The sequence below is a fragment of the Mobula hypostoma genome, chromosome 2 (assembly GCF_963921235.1).
Source record: "Mobula hypostoma chromosome 2, sMobHyp1.1, whole genome shotgun sequence".
NCBI lineage: Eukaryota > Metazoa > Chordata > Chondrichthyes > Myliobatiformes > Myliobatidae > Mobula > Mobula hypostoma.
Window position 1 is genome coordinate 240999863 of NC_086098.1, and position 24718 is coordinate 241024580.

Here is a 24718-nt window from a genome sequence, read left to right on the forward strand (position 1 = left end):
GAAACATAGAAAATAGGTGCAGGAGTAGGCCATTCAGCCCTTCGAGCCTGCACCACCATTCAGTATGATCATGGCTGATCATCCAACTCAGAACCCTGTACCAGCCTTCCCCCCGATCCCCTTAGCCACAAGGGCCATATCTAACTCCCTCTTAAATATAGCTAATGAACCGGCCTCAACTGTTTCCTGTGGCAGAGAATTCCACAGATTCACCACTCTCTGTGTGAAGAAGTTTTTCCTAATCTCGGTCCTAAAAGGCTTCCCTTTTATCCTCAAACTGTGACCCCTCGTTCTGGACTTCCCCAACATCGGGAACAATCTTCCTGCATCTAGCCTGTCCAATCCCTTTAGGATCTTATACGTTTCAATCAGATCCCCCCTCAATCTTCTAAATTCCAACGAGTATAAGCCTAGTCTTATACTGGTGACTGGGGTTGTGCCGGTCGGGTCAGGAACCGAGTGGTTGAAGGGAAGTCGCTGTTCTTGAACCTGGTGGTGTGGGACTTCAGGCTTCTGTAGCTCCTGCCCTGTGGGAGCCGTGAGAAGATGGCCTGGCCCGGGTGGTGGAGATCTCTGATGGTGGATTTTGTCCTCTTGAGGCAGCGTCCACCATCTTGTGGTCGAGGTTTGTGGATCTTGGCTTGGTGAACCTTCCAGTGGATTTGAGAATGTGAAGACTGGGCCATGGAGATGAGGCTCCTAGGGAGGTGCCTCTTGGATGCAGAGCAGGGGGTCATGGACCCCAGGCTGAGCTGTACATTAACTACTGCCTTTTTGTCTTCCTAGGACAACTGCCGACTGGTCCACAACAAGGACCAGCAGAATTCCGACACGGATTCTTTCGGGGATGCCTGTGACAACTGTCCCAACGTTCCCAACAACAGTCAGAGAGACACGGACAGCAATGGGGAGGGTGATGCTTGTGACAATGATATCGATGGAGACGGTGGGTGGAGTTTCCCAACAGCTCACTGACTCGTCCCGTCTCGTCCCCCACACACCCGTCCCCCGCATTCCCGTCCCGTCCCCCACACACCTGTCTCATCCTCACACACCCGTCCCCCTCACACCCGTCTCGTCCCCCACAGACCTGTTCCCCACACTCACGTCTCGTCCTCACACACTCACTTCTTGCCTCACTTTTCCAGGAATTCCCAACAGCTTGGATAATTGCGGCGCTGTCCCGAACCCTCTGCAGACGGACCGGGACGAGGACGGAGTCGGGGACGCGTGTGACAGCTGCCCTGAATTGAGTAACCCCACCCAGGTGCGAACCCATTCCTCCCCGAATACACACCGACTCTCCCCAAGTGTTTGTTTGGGGGTGGGGGTCGAGAGGGGCTGACCCAGTCTCTGGGCCAGCATTCAGCTCTACCCCTCAGGAAACCTCTGTACTCCCGGGCTGGACCCTCTGTTATTAATGTGACAGTGCTCATCTCCGCCTGTTCTGCTGGTAGATCGGAGACGCACCTGGTCACAGTCACACAGCGCCCTCGGAGAACACGTGGAGGGCAGTATCCCACTCTGGTCACGGGTGGTGGTGGAACAATTTCATCGCTCTAAAGTTGTGGGATGGTTGTACTTTGTGTATTTCAGTGTCCCAATGGTTCGATTTAATATCAGTGAATGTATACAGTATACAACCTGAAATTCTTACTCTTCACAGACATCCACATATATATATATAATGTACAACCTGTAATTCTTATTCTTCACAGACATCCACATATATATATATCAGAGAATATATATAGTATACAACCTGTAATTCTTATTCTTCACAGACATCCACGTATATATATATATCAGAGAATATATATAGTATACAACCTGTAATTCTTATTCTACACAGACATCCACGTATATATATAAATCAGAGAATATATAATAGTATACAACCTGTAATTCTTATTCTACACAGACATCCACAAAACAGAAAAAACCCAAAGAATGAATGAGAGAATAACGTCAGAACCCCAAAGATCTCTCTCCCCCACGCACAAGCAGCAGTGAAGACATCAACCCTCCCTCCCCCCACCACGCAAACATTAGCATTGACCCCCCTCCCCCCACCACGTAAGCAGTAGCAGAGCCTGTGGGGAAAGGTTGAACAAGGGAGAGTTTTCCGACTTCAAGTTGATTGCCATTCAAGCATACACACGTACACAGATAGACCAGATGTTGCTCGACCTGCAGAGTTTCTGTACCATTTGGTGTGCAATGATCAAAGTGGCCATTGTGTTGCTGAGCTATAGATGTGAGGGTTCTGCTGGTTAACTAAAGGACTGAGTGGTTGAAGGGAAGTAGCTGTTTAAAGACCATAAGACATAGGAGCAGATTGAGGCCATTCAGCCCATCAAGTCTGCCCTGCCATTCCAACATGGCTGATTTATTATCCCGCTCAACCCTATTCTCCTTTCTTCTCCCTGTAACCTTTGATGCCCTGATTAATCAAGAATCTATCAACCACCACCTTAAATATACCCAATGAGTTGACCTCCACGGCCGTCTGTGGCAATGAATTCCACAGATTCACCACCCTCTGGCTGAAGAAAATCCCCATTCTGAATGAACGTCCCTCTTTTCTGATCCTGGTCCACTCATCCACTATAGGAAACATCCTCTCCACATCCACTCCATCTTGGCCTTTCAATATTCAATAGGTTTCAATGAGATTCCACCAGGCTCCATTTAATATCACTGAATGAGATCCTTTCCCCCTCTTTCCCCCCCCCCCATTCTTCTAAACTCCAGCAAATAGGACGACAGAACCATCAAATGCCTCTAATCTTTTATCCCTTTCTTTCCTGGGATCATTCTCGTCTAGACTCACTCCAGCACTGGCACGTCTTTTCATAGACATGGGACACAAAACTGCCCTCAGTGCTCCAAATGGGGTCGTCTGACCAGTATCTTCTAAAGCCTCAGCATTACAGCCTCACTTTTTATAATCTAGTCCTCTGGAAATGAATGCTAACATTGCATTTGCCTTCCTGCAAGTTAACCTTCGGGGAATCTTGCACAAGAACCCCCAAGTCCCTTTGCATCTCTGATTTTTGAATTTTCTCCTCATTTAGTCCACGCCTTTGTTCCTTCTATCAAAGAGCATAACGATACACTTCCCTTCACTATTTTCCATCTGCCACTTCTTTGCCGTTCCCCAATCTGCCCCAGTCCTCTTTCAGATGGGCTGTCCTTGGAGCTGGTGGAACGGGTCTCCTTGCTCTTGTACTTTCTGTCCAATGGGGCCTGTGAGAAGATGGCCACGGGCCAGTTGATGGTACAGTGGACAGTTTGGATACTGTGGGCCGAATGGCCTGTTTCCGTCTGTGATTTTAACAGGATGGCTGCTGCCTGTGTTTGTGTTTGCTCTAGACGGATGCAGATGACGACCTTGTTGGCGACGCATGTGACAATAATCAGGATAGGTAGGTTGGTGACAGTGAACTCGTCGCTTTGAGCGTGGGTACATTCCCCCCTCCCCACCCCCAGAGGTCCCAGGGTGGCGACGTGGGCAGGTTTATGCTGGTGACGGCTGTCCGCCTTTGTCTGGAGGTGAGGCCTGCCTGATGCACCCTACCGATAGCCCCTACCGTACAGCCGAGGAGTTCAAACCCGCTGACAGTTCTCAGCCGTCAGTCACAGGCCCAGTGACCCCCCCCACCCAAAGGTTCCTCTCTGTAACGGAGCAGCCCTGAGGCAATGCTTCGTAACTCTGCCTCTCAACTCCAGCGTCCTTTTGGACAGCAACACGTAGGGAAGAAAACCGGAGGGGCTACGCGGGAGGTAAGCTTTCATAGGTTAAAAGGTCAGCACAGCGTTGTGGGCTGAATGGCCTGTTCTGTGCTGTCCTATGTTCCGTGATCCTGACCTACACTCCCTGGGTATCTCGAGCACAAGTTAGCTTGCTTTGTCTGACGGACATCAAGGCGTACAGTGAACCAGCACAGTCCGAGGATGTGCTGGGGGCAGCCGGCAAGCGTCTCCACCAACAAAGCGTGCCCACAACTCACAAACCCCGGGCCGTGAGTCTTTGGAATGTGGGAGGAAAGCGGATCACTGGGTGGAAATCCACACGGTCATGGGGGGCGGGGGGAACGTACAGACCGCTTCCGGACAGTGACAGGAATCAAACCCTGATCGCTGATCACTGGTACTGTAAAATGTTGCACTGACCACCCGTGCACGCACAGGTGCGACGAAAGATTTACCTGCACTAGCGTCACAGGCGCAAGTGAGTTTTTTTCTATACACATCCCAAAGGTGTGTTTTTTTTCATCATTTTTATTAGAGATACAGTGTGTTACAGGCCCTCTTGGCCCCTCGAACCGCGCCACCCAGCAGCCCACCGACTTAACCTAGCCTAATCACAGGAGAATTTACAATGACCAATTAACCTACTAATCCGTACGTCTTTGGAATGTGGGAGGAAACTGGAGCACCCGGGGGAAACCCACACGTTCTATGGGGAGACAGTACAAACTTCTAACAGAGATTGAATTCCAAACTCCGGCACCCCAACCTGTAATAGCGTCGCGCTAACTGCTACGTTACCATGGCGCTGGGTGAGGTCATCGGTCGCTATGAGTTGTTCTTATTCTCTGCAGGCATTGCACTTTCTCTCTAACTATAACGCTCTATTCTGTGTTCTCTTTTCCTCTCGTACCTCCTGGATGTACTGGTCTACATTCTGGAAAGGTACAGGAAAGATTAATAAGCTTAATTAGCAAGGGGCCCTGTTACACACTTAGAGGGTGGTCACTTAATATTGAGGTGCATATGATCCTCTGGACAAAGGCAGAGCATTGAGGGTATCTTTAGAAGAGGAAGATAAATTGAGGGTTTTGAGAGCCTCAGACAACGGTTACTCCAGAGTCCAGCATCTCCAGGGACTTGTGTCTCCATCAGGAGAATGGCAAGTTGTATTTTGATGTTGTATAAATCGTTGGTGAGGCCTGATTTGGAGTATTGTCTGTAGTTTACATCTTTCCTACCTACAGGAAAAATGTAACTAGGATTGAAAGCGTACAGGGAAAATTTACATGGATGTTGCCAGGTGTTCTGGGGACCCGTGTTCCGGGGAGAGATTGAATAGGTTCGGACTTCATTCCCTGGAAGGAAGAATATTGAGAGCAGATTGGATAGAGGTACACAATAGTGGTATAAATAGGGTAAATTCAAAGTTCAAAGTAAAATTATTATTAAAGCACATATATGTCACCATATACAACCCTAAGATTCATTTTCTTGCGAGTGTAGCCCCCTGGTAAGCCTCAGGCTCACTCAGCTCGCTTCCGTCTGTGGGGAGCAGCCTTTGGCCCCGCCAAACTGGGTAATCAAGTTTGGGTGGTGCTGCGTGTTGTGTCCCCTGTGTAACGTCAGCACCCCGAAATAACTTTCAGTCCATGATGTGCGGTTAAACGATTAAGATTTTATATTGAAGTATGGGGTTAGTAGAGAAACAAAAGAAAAGGAAAACAAATAAAAGGCGCCAATAATCTCATAAACATGTCCAGTGCACAAACGGTGGAGCTCACGGATTCTCTTTCGCTGATCCTCCTTCGCTCGTCATCAACCCCTGGGGTCCCGCACCGAGCCCAGGCCCAGGCCCAGCGAGTCCGGCAACCATCTCCTCAAGCCACGTCTTCTCTCTTCATCCTCCTCGCGCCTTCTCCCTCAAGTCCCCGCGCAAACTAACAGCTTTCACACAGACAGAAGGAATAACATCTATCCCAATTGGTTAACAAGTCCCGTTATCACTAATTATAACCCAAACATACAGCTATAGAGAACCACTGTCTCAGCAGTTAACAGTACAGAGAAGCCATTTTATTCACCTTAGCAGTAACATAAAAGAAGAAACCCTTACACGGGCATACTCAATAAATCCAGTAACCGTGATAGAATCAATGAAAGATCACACCAACAGGGCGGATAACCAGTGTGCAAAAGACAACATACCGTGCAAATACAAAAAGACAGAAATAATAATAAATAAGTAAGCAATAAATATCAAGAAAATGAGATGAAGAGTCCTTGAAAGTGAGTCCCTGGTTTGTGGGAACAGTTCAGTGTGGGGGGTGAGTGAAGTTGTTCCCTTTGGTTGAAGAGCCTGCTGATTGAGGGGGTAGTAACTGTTCCTGAACCTGGTGGTGTGGGCCCTGTGGTTCCTGATGGCAGCGGTGAGAAGAGGGCATGTCCTGGGTGGTGGGGGTCCCGGATGATGGATGCCGTTCTCCTGCGACAACGTTTCTTCTACATGTGCCCAGTGGTGGGGAGGACTCTGCCAGTGATGGACTGGGCTCTTCCCAGAACCTTCTGTAGGATCTTCCGTTCAAGGGACAGTCAGGATGTTTGGGTGAGACTAGAACTAGAGATCATGGGTTAAGGGTGAAAGGTGACGTATTTAAAAGGAACCTGAGGTTGGGGGGGGGGGAGCTTCTTCACTCGGAGGGAGGTGCAAGTGTGGCACGGGCTGCCAGTGCAAGTGGTGGAGGCGTGCTTACGAGGCAGCGGCGGGAATTGACCCCCGATTGTGGTTGCCGGTGGTGTAAAGTGTCACGCTAGCCCTGAGCCACTGTGCCATGATTGTATAGGGGGCAGCACCGAGAGGCAGCGCAGGCTCCCCGTCGCAGTACATCAGCGTGGGAGGTAAAGTTATTAGGGGCGACGTGGTACCATAGCGGTTGGCGTAACGGTAACACAGTACCAGTGACCCGGGTTCACCTCCCACCGCTGTCTGTATGTTCTCCCCTTGTCTGCGTGGGTTTCCTCCGGGTGCTCCAGTTTCCTCCCACAGTCCAAAGACGTAGGGGTTAATTGGCCACGTGGGTGTAATTGGGCAGGGTGAAGTTTTTGGGTGTTACCGTGCTGATTCGGTGGAGATTTGCCCGGGGTTGCCCAGTTGCCCGGCCTCCACTGCGTGACAGCCTCTCCCCTCCGCCACCCCAGTGCCTGGGCGCAGCCTCTCCACGTTCTGCTGACTCTCCGTTTTGCGTCACAGCGACGGCGACGGGCACCAGGACTCCAAGGACAACTGTCCGGAGACTCCCAACAGCTCCCAGCTGGACTCGGACAACGACGGCCTGGGTGACGAGTGCGACGAGGACGACGACAACGACGGAATTCCCGACTACGGACCGTCGGGGGCCGACAATTGCCGTCTTATCGTCAATCCCAACCAGAAGGACTCTGATGGTCAGTGGCCGAGGCCGGCACCTCCCAGCACTGGGTGGAAGGGGGGAGGGCAAGCTTCAGGGAGGGGTCAGCAGTGGGACGAAGTCTGGGGTGGGGGCAGTCTTATTTCAAGCAAGCAGGAGAGGGGCTGAAGATGTGGGGAGCGGATGGTGTCCAGGAAGGGGTGGGGTGGACTTTGCGGGGGTGTGGTGAGCACGAGATAGTCAGTGGCGTGGCTGGGATGGGAAGTGTTAGGAACAGCCTCTTCCCTGCCCACCGCCATCAGATTTCTGAATGGAATATGAACCCATGAAGACTACCTCATTATTTCTCTTTCTTTTTGCATTATTTATTTCATGTATTCTTATCATAATTTAAAAGTAATTTTTATGAATTGCACTGTACTGCTGTCACTTAACAACAAATTTCACCACATACATCAAGTGGTATGAAGCCCAAGAGACCAAGAGTAGAATTAGGCCACTCGGCCCATTGAGTCTGTTCTGCATTCCATCATGGCTGACTTCTGATTCCTCTCAACTCCATTCGCCTGCCTTCTTCCCGTAACCTTTGATGCCCTGCCTAATCAGGAACCTATCAACCTCTGCCTTAAATACACCCAATGACTTGGCCTCCACAGCCGTCTGTAGCAATGAATTCCACTGATTCACCTACCTCTGGCGAAAGAAATTCCTCCCCATCTCTGTTTGAAATGGACACCCCTCTATTCTGAGGCTGTGCCCTCTGGTCTGAAACTCTCCCACCATAGGAAACATCTCCACATCCACTCTATCCAGGCCTTTCAATATTCAATAGGTTTCAGTGAGATCCCCCTCTCATTCTTCCAAAATCTAGCGAGTACAGGCCCAGAGCCTTCAAACGCTGCTCATACATTAACCCTTTCATTCCTGGGGTCATGCTCTGAACCCTCTCCAACACCAGCACAGCTTTTCTTCGAAAAGAAGATAATAGGTATGATTTCTGCCTGACTCTGTTTGCACAGTGAACAGGTGAGATGAGGTTCTGGAGAACAGGGGCTGAACATGGGGAGAGGGTTAGTCAGTATGGGGCTTTTTACATCAGAAAGAAACTTTATGAATACGTATACAGGTAAAAAAGCACAACGGATGACTCTGCTTACACTTGTAGTTACTCAGTCTGCACACATGGAAGGGTCTGTTCCACATTGTATCTCAGTATACGAATAAAATTCTCTCTGAGTCCAGGGAGGGGTAGGACCCCTGGTGAAGGGGCTAGTCTTGTATCCATTCTGGGACTGCTCACTCACCTTCAGGCCCCACCAGACACACAGCTCTCGCCTGTGGCTCCAGGCAGCTGTTTGTATGTCATGGCGGCCGTGCTGCAGTACGCCGCTTCGTCAGGTGGGTTACACCAGGTGACGGTCGCCGGCGGCCTCGTACCCCGGTGAGTCAGGGACGCTCCGGTCCCAGCACGCGAAGTTGGCTCCGGCGGACGAGGTGGGTGAGGTCGAACGGCCGGGAAGGCGGCTCTGCGGAGAGCGAAGGGCGTGATGAGGCACAGGAGACGCCAAAGTCATCCACTGCGACCAAGGAAGACCCCAGTTTGTGACGCTCGTTTGTACCACTGGACCTGAGGCTCTGGAGGTCACGAGAGTGGAACTACCCCAGTGCAACAGCTTTTGGTTCTATACACTGGTAGACTTAGCTCAGTCTGTGTACAGAGCACCTTCCACTGATGCTTTCTACACTCCCTACTGTCTCAGGAAAGCAGTCTGCATAATCACCCCACCCCCAGACATTCTGTTTTCTCTCACCTCCCATCGGGCAGCAGATACAAAAGTTTAAAGACACGTCACACCAAGTTCAAGGGCAGCTTCTGGCCCAGACTACTGAACTGACTTCTTGTACGATAAAGATGGACTCATCATCTTCCAGTCTACCTCTCCACGGTCCTTGCACCTTAATTTTCGGCCTGCGCTGCTCCTTCTCTGTGACTGCGACACTCTGTTCTGCGTTCTGCTATTGTTTTCCCGTTTTCGCTGCCTGGGTCACAAGGATCTGTCTGGAAGGCACACAAAAAATACTGTATCTCATCCCATGACAATAATAAATCAGTCGCCTTTGTCGCGTATCTTGTGTCCGGGGTCAATACAGACACCGTTGTTTTTGGGATTTTGGTCTCTGGCTTAACCACTCAAAGTTTGGTGGCCATCAGAATTAGGTTTCACTTCACTGGCGTGTGTCGTGGAATGTGTTGTGTTGTGGCAGCAGTTCAGTACAATACCAAATAAAACTGTAAATTACAATAAGAAATACATTTAAAAAATTTAAGTAAGTAGCTTAAATAGTGAGGTAGGGTACGTGGATTAATTGTCCATTCAGAAATCTGATGGCAGAGGGGAAGAAGCTGTTCCTGAATCGTTGAGTGTGTGTCCTGTGTCTCTTCCTCGATGGTACCGATGAGAAGAGGGCATGTCCGGGGTGATGGGGGTCCTTAATGAGGCAATAGGACCCTAAATGGCAGAACTTCACACGAAGTTCAAATTTATTATCAAATCACGAATACACGCAGTTGCCATGTCATTGTGCACCTGCTTTACCTGATAAGGTCCCCCACTGGGTGTATGTTCGTGCTCTTTAGCTGCTGTGGCCCATCAGTGTGTTGTGCATTCAGAGATGCTCTTCTGCACACCACCGTTGTAATGTGAGGTTACCTGAGTTCCTGTTGGCTTGAACCAGTCTCCCCGTTCTCCTCTGGCCCCTCTCTCATTTCTGTTTCCAGCCGCAGAACTGCTGCTCACTGGATGTTTTTTGTTACTCTCCCCCTTCTCTGTAAACTCTAAGAGACTGTGTGCGTGAAAATCCCACGGTCAAAGTCACATTTCCTCCCCATTCTGGTGTTTGGTCTGAATAACAGTTGAACCTCTCGGCCACGTCTGCGTGCTTTTGTGCATCGAGTCGCTGCCACGCGATTGGCTGATTAAATATTTGCATTAACGAGCAGGCGTACCTAATAAAGTGGCCACTGAGTGTACGTTACCATGCACTTAATTTTCAGGGAAAAATACGACAGCAATAACAAAAAAACTACACAAGTCTTCAGGATTTAAGATTAGCTTTATTTGTCACACGTACATCGAAACAGACAGTGAAATGTGTCGTTTGTGTTAACAACCGCACAGTCCGAGGATGTGCTGGGGGCAGCCCACAAGTGTCAGCACATGTTCTGGCACTAACATAGCGTGCTCACAATGTTCAGCAGAGCAACCTGCAGTCAACATACAACACGACAGGCATTACAACAAAACTAACCCCCCCTCTCCACACCAACAGACAAACAGCCCATCTGCAAAGCAAACTGTGAAATGGGAAGATACTAAGACAATGAGTTGTTGAGTCCGCTCAGAGTCGCGAGTGAAGTTATCTCGCTGGTACAGGAGCCTGCTGGTTGAGGGGTGATAGCTGGTCCTGAGGCTCCTGTACCTCCTGTCCAATGGTGGCAGTGAGAAGAGAGCGCGCTGGTCAGAGGCATTGCCCCACTGGGGCTGAAGAGGGGAATTGGGACATCTAGTTTGGGAGTGAGAGCGTGGGGGGTGGAAGGAGGTGACGGTGGGGCGGGTGGGCAGTAGGGGGCCAGTCTGTCATTTGGATGTTGCTTTGCTCCAGGTGACGGGGTTGGTGACGTCTGCGAGGACGACTTTGACAACGACACCGTGTTCGATGAGTTTGATGTGTGTCCTGAGAGTGCCGAGGTCACCCTCACTGACTTCCGAGCCTATCAGACGGTCGTCCTGGACCCGGAGGGTGACGCGCAGATTGATCCCAACTGGGTGGTCCTGAACCAGGTGAATCCAAGCCCCGGGCCCGCCGCATTTGTGGGCCTCCGTCTCTAGTCAGCTGTTTCTGGTTGTGTCCTGTGAATATACACACGTCTTAAGACAAAGACTGTGGCCGACAGGGCGGTGAGGAGAGAGAGCTGTGGGAGGGGCGGAGGGGAGGGAGAGCTGTGCTGTGGGAGGGGTGGTGAGGGAGCACTGTGGGGGGGCGGTGAGGAGGGTGCACTGTGGGAGGGGCGGTGAGGAGGGTGCACTGTGGGGGGGTGGTGAGGAGAGAGAGCTGTGGGAGGGGCGGTGAGGAGAGAGAGCTGTGGGAGGGGCGGTGAGGGAGCACTGTGAGGGGGGCGGTGAGGAGGGAGCACTGTGGGAGGGGCGGTGAGGAGGGAGCACTGTGGGAGGGGCGATGAGGAGGGAGCATCGTACTGTGGGAGGGGCGATGAGGAGGGAGCATCGTACTGTGAGGGGGGCGGTGAGGAGGGTGCACCGTGGGGGGGGCAGTGAGGAGGGAGCACTGTGGGAGGGGCGGTGAGGAGGGTGCACTGTGGGAGGGTTGCTGAGAGAGTGCTGGACTGTGTGAGAGGTGATGAGGAGGGAGCACTATACTGTGGGAGGGGTAGAGCTGTGTGGTATCTGTGGGTTGAACCACTGCTATCTGAACCCCCTCCAGTTTGTATTGGAGCTCAGCTCTCCAGGACTCGACTGTTGTCCAGTGCTGTCCACTGCCCCTCGAAGCAGCCAGCACATCTGATTTGTTGCTCTGTGACCCTCATTTCTCTCCATTTGTGTCACAGGGAATGGAGATCGTCCAGACGATGAACAGTGACCCTGGGTTAGCCGTTGGTGAGTTGCAACAATTTCTGAAGTGTCTGGGGTCAGCTAGAGTAGTGTCAACCATTGTTCTGTCTCTATTCAGCATTTACCGGTAAATGTCCCCAAGATATGGGCCCACATAAAGGCAATACAGACGTCTCATATCCCAGGAGTGTGTGATGGGACGGTGCGGAGGGAGCTTCACTCTGTGTCTGACCCCGGGAGTGTGTGATGGGACGGTGCAGAGGGAGATTCACTCTGTGTCTGACCCCGGGAGTGTGTGATGGGACAGTGTAGAGGGAGTTTCACTCTGTGTCTGACCCCGGGAGTGTGTGATGGGACGGTGCGGAGGGAGCTTCACTCTGTGTCTGACCCTGGGAGTGTGTGATGGAACAGTGTGGAGGGAGCTTCACTCTGTGTCTGACCCCGGGAGTGTGTGATGGGACGGTGTGGAGGGAGCTTCACTCTGTGTCTGACCCTGGGAGTGTGTGATGGGATGGTGTAGAGGGAGTTTCACTCTGTGTCTGACCCCGGGAGTGTGTGATGGGACGGTGCGGAGGGAGATTCACTCTGTGTCTGACCCCGGGAGTGTGTGATGGGACGGTGCGGAGGGAGCTTCACTCTGTGTAACTTACGTACTGTCCAATTCCCTTCCTTCACTGTCATTTTCAGGATGTGGGAAATCAGGCCAAACTCTGTGACTCAGTCAGTGTGGGGGACATAGGAACAGATTATTGTCAGTTGTGACAATCTTGGACTAATGTTGAGCATCTCAATGGCCACCGGTTTTAATTCTATTTCCCATTCTTACACTGACAAGTTATTCCATTCCAATCCGATGGCATAAGCATCATTTCTCCAACTTCCGATAATTTCTCCCTGCCTCTCCCTTCCCTCTTTCTGTATTCCCCATTCTGTCTCCACTCTTGCTTCATCCTTCTTCGTCCTGATGAAGGGTTTCAGTCCAAAACGTTGACTGTTTATTCCTCTCCATAAATGCTGCCTGACTTGCTGAGTTCCTCCAGTACTTTGTGTGTTTTACTCTGTTTTTCCAGCATTTGCAGAATCAATCACTCTCTCTCCCCTCTCCCCTCAGACCATAAGATAAAGGAACAGAATTAGGCCATTTGGCCTATCAAGCCCTGCTACGATAGTTCATCATGGCTGATCCAATTTCCCTCTCAGCCCTAATTTCCTGACTTCTCCCTGTATCTGTTCATACCCTGACCAATCAAGAATCTATCAACCTCTGGCTTAAATATACATAAAGACTTGGCCTCCATAGCTGCCTGTGGCAAAAAATTCCACAGATTCTCCTCCTCTGCACCCCTCCCCCCACCTCCTCTGCATCCCTCCCCCTCTACACCCCTCCCCCACCTCCTCTGCATCCCTCCCCCTCTACACCCCTCCCCCACCTCCTCTGCACCCCTCCCCTCCCCCTCTGCACCCTCCCCCTCCCCTCTGCACCCTTCCCCCTCCCCCTCTGCACCCTCCCCCTCCTCCTCTGCACCCTCCCCCTCCTCCTCTGCACCCTCCCCCTCCTCCTCTGCACCCTCCCCCTCCTCCTCTGCACCCTCCCCTCTGCTCCTCTGCATCCCTCCCCCTCCCCCTCTGCACCCCTCCGCCTCCCCCTCTGCACCCCTCCGCCTCCCCCTCTGCACCCTTCCCCCCTCCCCCTCTGCACCCTCCCCCTCTGCACCCCTCCGCCTCCCCCTCTGCACCCCTCCCCCTGCTCCTCTCCACCCCCATCCTCTCCATCTCCCCTTACCCAGACGCGGTGCATTGAACTACCCTTTAGTTCCGTTCGGAGACTGATAACAGTGGAATAGCACTGATCTAATTTAAATATTACCGGTCTATTTACTGTAATTCATGTTCTTCCCTCTGTTAATATGCATTGTAATATACTGCTGCTGTACATTTTCACGGCATCTGCCGGTGATATCGAATCTGACTCTGATTCCTCGAGCCCGGTGGTCCACGTTTTCAAGCTGCAATATCCAAGGCTACATAGAGGAGGTAGTGATTGAGCACACAGTGTCTTTGGGCGGGAGGACAGGCGGGGAGGCCGTGCTGGGTCTGTGTACAACACGGACCAGAGCAGCACCATGTACAAGTGTCGGGGCTGGAATATCGGGATTGCAGAATTACCCTTACTCGACTGGGGTTAAATTCCTTTGTTGTAAAAGCGAAAACGAGGAAAGATTTATGCTTTGTGAGTGCGAGATTGGGAGGGATTAATGGGGCACAGGGAATCAATAACACAGCACATTACAGGCCCTTCAGCCCACAATGTTGTGCCAACCCTTTAACATTTTGAAGATCAAACTAACACAAGGGTTCCCACCCTGGGGTCCACAAGCCTCTTTATTAATGGTAAGGGTCCATGGCATAAAAAAGGTTGGGAACCTCTGATTCTAACACTTCCACCCCAAGAAGCCCTGCATTTATCTGTCTGAGAGTCTCTCAATGTCCCTAATGTCTCTGCCTGAACCAGCACTCCTGGCGGTCCATTCCACACACCCAGCACCCCGTACAAAACTTACCACCGGTGCCCACCCCCCCCCCATATTTTTATGCCTTCTCACGTTAGCCATTTCTGCTCTGGGGAAAAGTCTCTGGCTGCCCACTCAGTTTCTGCCTCTTACCGTCTTGTACATGGGCAGCAAAAGGGTTAAGGTCGATGGGAACTTCCTGCCTGAGGAATTCTCTGCATGTTTAAAGCATCGAGAGCAGGAAACTAGAAGCCAGGGCCCTGGAGGTGGGAAATGGGATTATTTATTTTTAAATTGCTGCTCTGTCTGGATGCATCACGGCTCGGTACGGTAACTGCTCTGCCCGCGACCGCAAGAAACTGCAGAGAGTTGTGGACACAGCTCAGTGCGTCACAGAAACCAGCCTCCCCTCCGTGGACTGACTCTGTCCACACTTCTCACTGCCGCAGTAAAGATCCCATCCACCTCGGACATTCTCTCTTCTCCCAATGGGCAGAAATCACAAAAACCTGGAAGCTCATACCACCAGTCTCAAGGACAGCTTCCATCCGGCGGTTTTAAGACTATTGAACAGCTCCCTGGTACGATAAGGTGGACTCTTCACCTCACACTCTACCTCACTGTGGCTCTTGCACCTCTTGTGCCTGCACTGCACCTGCTTGGTAGCTGTGACACTTTATTCTGCACCATTTTTTTAGGCATCCGTTAGTCTCGTGAGACCATGGATTTGTGCCTTGGAAGGTTTCCAGGGCGCAGGCCTGGGTGAGGTTGTATGGAAGACCGGCAGTTGCCCATGCTGCAAGTCTCCCCTCTCCACGCTACCGATGTTGTCCAAGGGAAGGGCATTAGGACCCATACAGCTTGGCACCAGTGTCGTCGCAGAGCAATGTGTGGTTAAGTGCCTTGCTCAAGGACACAACACACTGCCTCAGCCAAGGCTCGAACTAGCGACCTTCGAATCACTAGACAAACACCTTAACCACTTGGCCACACGCCAACATGGGTGGGTGGGGGAGGGGGAGGGGGGATGTAGTGAGGAGCTGAGAGGTGACAGGTGAGACCAGGTGAGGGGGAAGGTGGGTGGGTGGGGGAAGGGGATAAAGTGAGGAGCTGGGAGGTGACAGGTGAAACCAAGTGAGGGGGAAGGTGGGTGGGGAGGGGGATGAAGTGAGGAGCTGGGAGGTGACAGGTGAGACCAGGTGAGGGGGAAGGTGGGTGGGGAAGGGGATGAAGTGAGGAGCTGGGAGGTGACAGGTGAGACCAGGTGAGGGGGAAGGTGGGTGGATGGGTGGGGGAGGGGGATGAAGTGAGGAGCTGAGAGGTGACAGGTGAGGGGGAAGGTGGGTGGGGAGGGAGATGAAGTGAGGAGCTGGGAGGTGACAGGTGAGACCAGGTGAGGGGGAAGGTGGGTGGATGGGTGGGGGAAGGGGATGAAGTGAGGGGCTGGGAGGTGAAACGTGGAAGAGTTTTTTCCGCATTCTGTTGTTTTACCTTGTGCTGCCTCAGTGCCCCGTTGTAATGATTGGATCAGTTTGAAGAGAAAGCAGGACCAGCTTTTCACTGTACCTCAGTACACATGACAATTCCATTCCAGCGTGGTCACCACAGCTTTCTCCTCGGTGAAGGGTCATGGCGGGGTTACAGGCAGGTTGCAGCTCCCTGAGTCCAGCTGTCACCTCTCTCCTCTCCTCTCCCCCCCACCAGGGTACACGGCGTTCAATGGGGTGGACTTCGAAGGCACATTCCACGTCAACACGGTGACCGACGATGACTACGCCGGCTTCATCTTCGGCTATCAGGACAGCTCCAGCTTCTACGTGGTGATGTGGAAGCAGACGGAACAGACGTACTGGCAGCCCACGCCGTTCCGAGCCGTGGCCGAGCCAGCCCTGCAGCTCAAGGTGGGTCCAACCACAGCATTCCCAACGGATCCCGAGCCGGATCAATTGTTATTTTAATGCGGGGGGGGGGAATGAGAGGGAATTGCAGGTGGGGGGGGAGAGATCCTGCATTTTGCGGCAGTCAGAGCAAAGGTGCTCGATGAAGCAGCCTCCCGCTCGACGTTGTAAAGGAGGCCGCGCTGGGATCACTGGACTTGACCCTGACAGAGCCACAGGTGAAGTGCTCACCTTCCCAGTCCTGCTGCAGGGTCTCGGCCTGAAACGTCGACTCTTTATTCCTCTCCATAGATGCTGCCTGACCTGCTGAGTTCCTCCAGCGTTTTGTGTGTGTGCAATCTTCACCTGCTCTTCGGGGTGAGGACTGCCGATGCTGGAATCTGGGGCGATGTTAACGTGTGGGAGTCGGTAACGCAGCCTCTGCTAAGGGTGGTCTGGAGGTTGCTAAGTGGACCTCACCACTACCTCCGAGTTCAGTCGTGTCCAGAAGCTCCCCTCCTGACCTCTGCTCCCTTCCTGTCCCTTCTGTCCCCCCACCACGACGCAGGCTGTGAAGTCAAAGAGCGGCCCGGGGGAGTACCTGCGGAACGCCCTGTGGAACACGGAGTCCATCACCGACCAGGTGACGCTGCTGTGGAAGGACCCCCGCGATGAAGGCTGGAGGGACAAGACCTCGTACCGCTGGCACCTGGTCCACAGGCCCCAGGTGGGCTACATCAGGTGAGCCTTGGGGCGGCTCGCCGTCCGCCAGCCAACCCCGCTAACCTGGCACGGGTAGCGCGGCAGTTCGTGTAACGCCTTACAGCGCCAGCTGTAAGATCGGGGTTCAATTCCTGCCACTGTCTGTAAAAGTACAGGCCCTTTGGCCCATCTAGTCCATGCCAAACCATTTAAACCACCTAGTCCAATGACTTTCTCCCTGTGCTCTGGTTTCCTCCTATGTTCCAAAGACGTACAGGTTAGGGTTGGTAACTTGTGACCATGGTACTGTATGTCAGCAATGGTGTCGGCCCCCAGCACATCCTTTAGTCTGTGTTGGTCATTGACGCAAAATGACGCATTCATTCTATGTTTTGTCAAGTTCGGCTAATCTTTACAACATAGAAACCTACAGCATATCCTTCGGCCCACGAAACCTACTCTAGAAACTGCCTAGAATTTCCCTACCGCATAGCCCTCTATTTTTCTGAGCTCCATGTATCTATCTAAGAGTCTCTTAAAAGACCCTATTGTATCCACCTCTACCACCGTCGCTGGCAGTGCATTCTGCTTTCTGTGTGGAAAAACTTACCCCTGACATCCCCCTTGTATCTACTTCCAAGCACCTTAAAACTGTGCCCTCTCGTGTTCGCCATTTCAGCCCTGGGAAAAAGCCTCTGGCTATCCACATGATCAATGCCTCTCATCCTCTTATACACCTCTGTCAGGTCACCTCTCATCCTCCGTCGCTGGAAGGAGAAAAGGCCAAAAATTCAACCTATTCTCTTAAGACACGCTCTCCAATCCAGGCAACATCTTTGTAAATCTCCTCTGCACTCTCTCTATAGTGTCCACATCCTTCCTGTAGTGAAGTGGCCAGAACTGAACACGGTACTCCAAGTGGGGTCTGACCAACGTCTTGTATAGCTGTAACATTACCTCACGGCTCTTGAACTCAAATCTTCAACCCGCTGTTCTGCCTGCCGGAAGCGGGGTCTGTCCCAGTGGGTGGCCGCGGAGCGGAAAGAGGGTCTTAAAAGGAGCAGCGGAGAGATTCCGAGCTTGTAACCAAATGGGATGATGCGACTTCACGGTCTTTTCACTGAGTATTGGAATTGGGACGTTCCCTACAAGGCCACGTTTGGAGAACTACAGACAGCCAGAGGACGATGTCATTAAGCTGGAGAGGGTGCAGAAAAGATTCACGAGGATATTCCCGGCACTGGAGGGCTTGACAGGCTGGGACCATTTTCCCTGGAGCGGAGGGGGCTGAGGGGTGACCTTGGGATCTGGTTTACCATCACTGGCATTGGTCTTGTTTGAGGCAGCAGTACTTTGCAATACATTAAAAAAAAATCACCAGAATTTTCAATAAGCAAGATAAGAAATAAATAAATAGAGCACAAATAGAACAGAATAGTGAGGCATTGTTCAGAAGTCTGATGGTGGAGGGGAGGAATCTGTTCGTAAAAATTTGAATGTGGATCTTTGGGCTCCTGTACCTCCTCCCTGATGGTAGTAGTGAGAGGAGGGCACGTCCTGGGTGATGGGGGTCCTTGAGGCCTCTGGGCACCGCTGTCTTCGATGGTGAGGAGTCTAGAGCCCGCGATGGAGCTGGCTGAGTTTACAACTCTCTGCCGCGTTTCCCCCTGATCCTGTGCAGTGGAGCCTCCGTACCAGACGTTGGTGCAACGGGTTGGAATACTGTCCGTGGTGCATCCGTAGGAATTCGCGAGAGTTTTTGGACACGTACCAGGTCTCCTCAAATTCCGACAGAGGTTTATAAAACCATGAGGGGCATAGGTAGGGTGTGGATTGTCACAGTTTTATTCCCTAGGTCAGGGGTCCCCAACCTTTTTTGCACCGCGGACCGGTTTAATATTGACAATATTCTTGCGGACCGGCCGACGGTGGTGGGGGGGGGGGGCGTGTTCAAATAGGGTTGCCAACTTTCTCACTCCCGAATAAGGGACAAAGGTAACAGTCAAATACAGGACACTTGTGTTTAGCCCAGGAAAGACTACCATGACTATGAAGCCTTGTGCGGGCACCTGTGTGCATGCGTGACGTGCACATGCGTGACATGCTGATTTTTTTTTTCTACAAATCGGTTTTGGTTTAATCTTCCCGATTCTGTTAAGTGAAACTACACTGTACATACATTATTTCTACTTCATATAGGCTGTATATTTATCATATCATTCACAGTGAAGTGCTGTTTTAGGTTTTATGTGTTATTTGGTATGATTTGGTAGGTTACCTCAAGTTTCACAGTGCGTGACAGGGAATGAGGAAAGGTGCTGTTGACTCGTATCGTTTCCTCGCAGCCCGGTGGCACATGTTTTGTGGCCCGGTGGTTGGGGACTGCTGCCCTAGGTAGGGGAGTCCAAAACTAGAGGGCTCAAGTTTAAATTGAGGGTGGAACAGATTCAAAGGGACCCAAGAGACAACTTTTCCCACACAAAGGGTGGTGGGTATACAGAGCAGGCTGGCAGAGGGAGTGGCAGAGGGGCGTACAGTTATTGTATCTAAAAAGCACTTGGATGCTTACATGGATGTGAAAGGTTTCAAAGTACTGTACACACCCCTGAGCTTTGTCTACCCACAGGCAGCCACAGGAACACCATGCAACCCCTTTAAAGAATAACCCTGCACAATAAAGACCAGCAAACACCCAACGCACAATAAAGAGAACAGGTTGCGCAAACAGCAGAAAGCACGCGGGTAGCACACAGAACGTTAAACATCGAACAGCGGCGTCCCTGAGATGGTCCAGGAGCCACAGCCACTGGGTCAGTCCGCTCAGCGGTGCGTCGATGGCTGCAGGCCACGGCGCGCAGAGCCTGTCCCGCCGCACCTCGGCGCCTCGGTCAAATCGCACAGATAGTAAACAAGAACACCTGGAACGAACTGTAGAGTCTCCAAAAGTGAGTCCACGGCTGGGGAGTGTGCTCACTTCTGAGGACATTAAACGTCAAACCACAGGTCCAATTTAATTCAAACAGCATACACCCTGAAATTCTTAAAAGTAAAGGCATCCGTTAGTCTTGCGAGACCATGGATCTGCGCCTGGAAAGTCTTCACTCTCCAGGGCGCAGGCCTGGGCAAGGTTGTATGGAAGACCAGCAGTTGTCCATGCTGCAAGTCTCCCCTCTCCACGACACCAATGTTGTCCAAGGGAAGGGCATTAGGACCCATACAGCTTGGCACCGGTGTCGTCGCAGAGCAATGTGTGATTAAGTACCTGAACACCCTGAAATTCTTACAGGTTCAATTTAATGCATGCGCCCTGAAATTCTTACTCTTCACAGGCATCCATGAAACCAGAAAACCCATGGAATGAATAATAGGAACATCAGAAACCGAAAGCCACCCTCCCCCCCCCCACCACGCACAAGCAGCAGCAGAAGCATCGACACCCCCCCCCCCACCGCCCGGAAGGTTTAGAGCTGGGGGTTCACGGACCCCTCAGTTAATGGTATACGTGGGTCCATGGCTCAGCTAGGTAACTTGGTTGCCATCCTGCTGTAGGCCGAGGGACCTGTTTTCCTGTATGACTGTGATCTGAGAACAATGCAAACACTAAAGCACAGTGAAGCGTGGGCATAAACAGTGGACCACAGCAACAGGCCATTCGGCCCAACCTGTCTGTGCTGAACTGCAGAGCAGCACAGTAGTGTAGCGGTTATTGTTATACTTTACAGCCAGCAGCCCGCGTTCAATTCCCGCTGATGTCTGTGAGGAGTTTCTACGTTCTCCCCGTGACCGCGTGGGTTTCCTCCGGGTGCTCCAGTTTCCTCCCACAGTCCAGTGACGTGCGGGTTAAGTTTAGTGAGTTGTGGGCATGCTCTGTTGGTGTCAGAAGCGTGGCGACACTTGTGGGCTGCCCCCAGCCCATCCTCGGACTGTGTTGGTTGTTAACGCAAACCATACATTTCACTGTCTTGTTTCGATGTACGTGTGACAAATAAAGCTAATCTTTATCTGATAGTTGTCCATTCCCAACAAAAATGAAGAAAAATATTCCCCCCAGCTTACTCCTTGTAAATGTATTTGCTCACCTGGGGAAACTGAATGATGTGTGTGAGTAGAAATGGTTCAAATTTATTGTGGTCACAGACACACAGACGGACAGATAGACACAGACACAGACACTTAGTTGGACAGACAGACACACACACACGTGCTCCTCTTGGGGTACATTGCCTTCCAGCTGCTAGGCTCTGGGGTATCTCAGATTGAGTCCTTAGCATCCCTACGTACCAATGACATAGGTAGGAAGAGTGACGAGGTTCTGCAGAGTGAGTTCATGGAATTAGGTGCTAAGTTAAAGGGTAGGATCTCCAGAGTTGTGATTTCATGATTGCTACCCGTGCCACGTGCAAATGAGGCCAGACATAGGAAGATCATACAATTTAACGCATGGCTGAGGATTTGGTGCAGGAGGAAGGGTGTCAGATTTTTGGATCATTGGGCTCTCTTCCAGAAAAGGTGGGACCTGTACAGAAGAAAGAGTTTGCACCTAAACTAGAGGGGAACTAATATCCTCGCGGGAAGGTTTTCTAGAGCTGCACAAGGGTGGGGGAGGGGTGGGGGGTCAGGGAGCAGATTTAAACTAGAGCTGCAGGGGGATGGGAATCAAAGTGTCTGGACAGATAGTGGAGAGTTTATGGAGGCAGATGTTGTTAAGACCTCAAAGTCAGGAATCAAAAGGTTAAGCATGATGTGACCAATGTCCTGAGGAGCATATATTTCAATGCAAGAAGTATCGTAGGAAAGGCGGATGAGCTCGGGGCATGGATCAACATATGAGGTTATGATGTTGTGTCCATTTGTGAGACTCGGTTACAGGAGGGACATTTTGTGCTGTGTTGTATGAAGTGGGCGACCATGACCATGGTTGTTTTTGGCAAATTTCTCCGCAGGAGTGGTTTGCCATAGCCACCTTCTGGACAGTGTCTTGACAAGATGGGTGACTCCATCCATTATCAATACTCTTCAGAGATTGTCTACCTGGCGTCAGTGGTCGCATAACTAGAACTTGTGATATACACCAGCTGCTCATACGACCATCTCCCATGACTTCCCAGGGGTGGGGAACACTAGGCAGGGGCTACACCTTGCCCAAGGGTGACCTGCAGGCCAGCAGAGGGGAAGGAGTGTCACACACCTCTTTGGTAGAGACATATCTCCAACCTGTGTTCTTGGTATGTTTTCATTTATTTGCACAGATTGTCATCTCTTGAGCATTGATTGTAAGCCTTTATGTATGTTTTTGTTGTAAATTCTACTCTGTTTATTTATTTTCCCTGTAAATGCCTGCAGGAAAGTGAACCTTAAGGAGTATAAGGTAACATATATTCACTTTGATGCTTTTTTGAACCCTATCTATGCCTGTCATAACTTTATTAACTCCTGCCAGCTTGCCCCTCAGGAGTTTGTAATGAGTAGTGTGACCGGTCACCAGGGCACCTGGGGCTAATTTGAGAAGTTTTTTCCTTCCCACGACCCTGGCAGAGTGAAGCTGTATGAAGGGCCTAACCTGGTGGCCGACTCCGGAGTCACGATCGACACGACGATGCGTGGGGGCCGCCTTGGGGTCTTCTGTTTCTCCCAGGAGAACATCATCTGGTCCAACCTGCGCTACAGATGTAACGGTGAGTACCCAGCGGCCGTGACCCCCACCCTGGTGTCGGGCCGCACGCGTTGGGTTGTTCTCTCCCACTCACCTACCTCCCTCTTCTCTCCCCCCCCCCCCCATCAGACACCATTCCTGAAGACTTCGAGCCATTCCGCAAGCTCTTGTTACTCGGCCTCTGAGCGGGCGAGAGGGGTTCGGCAGTTCGACGCCATCGAGGATCTGCGCGCAAGAGCAGAGAAGCGCGTCTCAAGGACAGATTTTCAAAACGCTACGACCATGTTTATAAGAAGATTCGGCACCGTCCGTGTGCAGGAAGAATCCAGAAAGGATTCGCCTTGACTTGTGGCTGAGGAAGAGACTAGACTTTCAACAGCGCCCCCCCCGTCTCCACCTTCGGCCGGCCAGTGCTGCCGCAGCTGTGTGTCTGTGGCTGTAATGTAGGAAACACCACGGCCCGTCCACGGCTACGCAGGGAATGTCACGATGTTATTGTCTGAGTAATAAATCCAGGCCGAGGGGAGTGCGGTGAGAGGCTCTTCTCGATCCGGGTGTCGGTCCCGACTTTCTTGTTCGCCCATAGGGAAAGATGGGCGGGGCGGGGGGGTAAACATTTCGTTCCAGTAACGATGTCTCTGATTGCTCAGCAAACCGCCCTCCCACAGTGTGGAGCTCCCTCCTCGCCGCCCCGCCCACAGAGTGGAGCTCCCTCCTCGCCGCCCCTCCCACAGAGTGGAGCTCCCTCCTCGCCGCCCCTCCCACAGAGTGGTGCCCCCTCCCCAGCCCCCCTCCCACAGTGTGGAGCTCCCTCCTCGCCGCCCCGCCCACAGAGTGGAGCTCCCTCCTCGCCGCCCCTCCCACAGAGCGGTGCCCCCTCCCCAGCCCCCCTCCCACACTGTGGAGCTCCCTCCTCACCGCAGCGATCCCCTCCTCGGCGCCCCTCCCAAAGTGTGGAGCTCCCTCCTCGGCGCCCCTCCCACAGAGTGGAGCTCCCTCCTCGGCGCCCCGCCCACAGAGTGGAGCTCCCTCCTCGCCGCCCCGCCCACAGAGTGGAGCTCCCTCCTCGCCGCCCTCCCACAGTGTGGAGCTCCCTCCTCGCCGCCCCTCCCACAGAGTGGAGCTCCCTCCTCGCCGCCCCTCCCACAGAGTGGAGCTCCCTCCTCGCCGCCCCTCCCACAGAGTGGTGCCCCCTCCCCAGCCCCCCTCCCACAGTGTGGAGCTCCCTCCTCGCCGCCCCGCCCACAGAGTGGAGCTCCCTCCTCGCCGCCCCTCCCACAGAGCGGTGCCCCCTCCCCAGCCCCCCTCCCACACTGTGGAGCTCCCTCCTCACCGCAGCGATCCCCTCCTCGGCGCCCCTCCCAAAGTGTGGAGCTCCCTCCTCGGCGCCCCTCCCACAGAGTGGAGCTCCCTCCTCGGCGCCCCGCCCACAGAGTGGAGCTCCCTCCTCGCCGCCCCGCCCACAGAGTGGAGCTCCCTCCTCGCCGCCCCTCCCACAGTGGTGCCCCCTCCCCAGCCCCCCTCCCACAGTGTGGAGCTCCCTCCTCACCGCCCCTCCCACAGAGTGGTGCCCCCTCCCCAGCCCCCCTCCCACAGTGTGGAGCTCCCTCCTCACCGCCCCTCCCACAGTTTGGAGCTCCCTCCTCGCCGCCCCTCCCACAGAGCGGTGCCCCCTCCCCAGCCCCCCTCCCACACTGTGGAGCTCCCTCCTCACCGCAGCGATCCCCTCCTCGGCGCCCCTCCCAAAGTGTGGAGCTCCCTACTCGGCGCCCCTCCCACAGTGTGGAGCTCCCTCCTCACCGCCCCTCCCACAGTGGTGCCCCCTCCCCAGCCCCCCTCCCACAGTGTGGAGCTCCCTCCTCACCACCCCTCCCACAGAGTGGTGCCCCCTCCCCAGCCCCCCTCCCACAGTGTGGAGCTCCCTCCTCACCGCAGCGATCCCCTCCTCACCACCCCTCCCACAGAGCGGTGCCCCCTCCCCAGCCCCCCTCCCACACTGTGGAGCTCCCTCCTCACCGCCCCTCCCACAGAGTGGTGCCCCCTCCCCAGCCCCCCTCCCACTGTGTGGAGCTCCCTCCTCACCGCCCCTCCCACAGAGTGGTGCCCCCTCCCCAGCCCCCCTCCCACAGTGTGGAGCTCCCTCCTCGCCGCCCCTCCCACAGTGTGGAGCTCCCTCCTCACCGCAGCG

At 53.0% G+C, this 24718-nt stretch overlaps 1 protein-coding gene across 3 annotated transcripts in view; it reads left to right on the top strand.

Moving 5' to 3' along the window:
- The window catches only part of LOC134342994 (thrombospondin-3-like), a 96425-nt gene extending 73334 nt beyond the window's left edge, over nt 1-23091 (top strand). For all 3 annotated transcript variants that reach the window (XM_063041772.1, XM_063041773.1, XM_063041774.1), the window contains 10 exons: nt 787-946; nt 1149-1267; nt 3376-3428; nt 7004-7197; nt 10824-11002; nt 11785-11833; nt 16003-16199; nt 16744-16916; nt 22413-22552; nt 22660-23091. In XM_063041772.1, coding sequence (XP_062897842.1) covers nt 787-946; nt 1149-1267; nt 3376-3428; nt 7004-7197; nt 10824-11002; nt 11785-11833; nt 16003-16199; nt 16744-16916; nt 22413-22552; nt 22660-22715 — 1320 coding nt within the window. In that variant the 3' untranslated portion in view covers nt 22716-23091. The remainder of the gene's footprint in view (nt 1-786; nt 947-1148; nt 1268-3375; nt 3429-7003; nt 7198-10823; nt 11003-11784; nt 11834-16002; nt 16200-16743; nt 16917-22412; nt 22553-22659) is intronic.
- Nucleotides 23092-24718: the final 1627 nt, after the last annotated feature.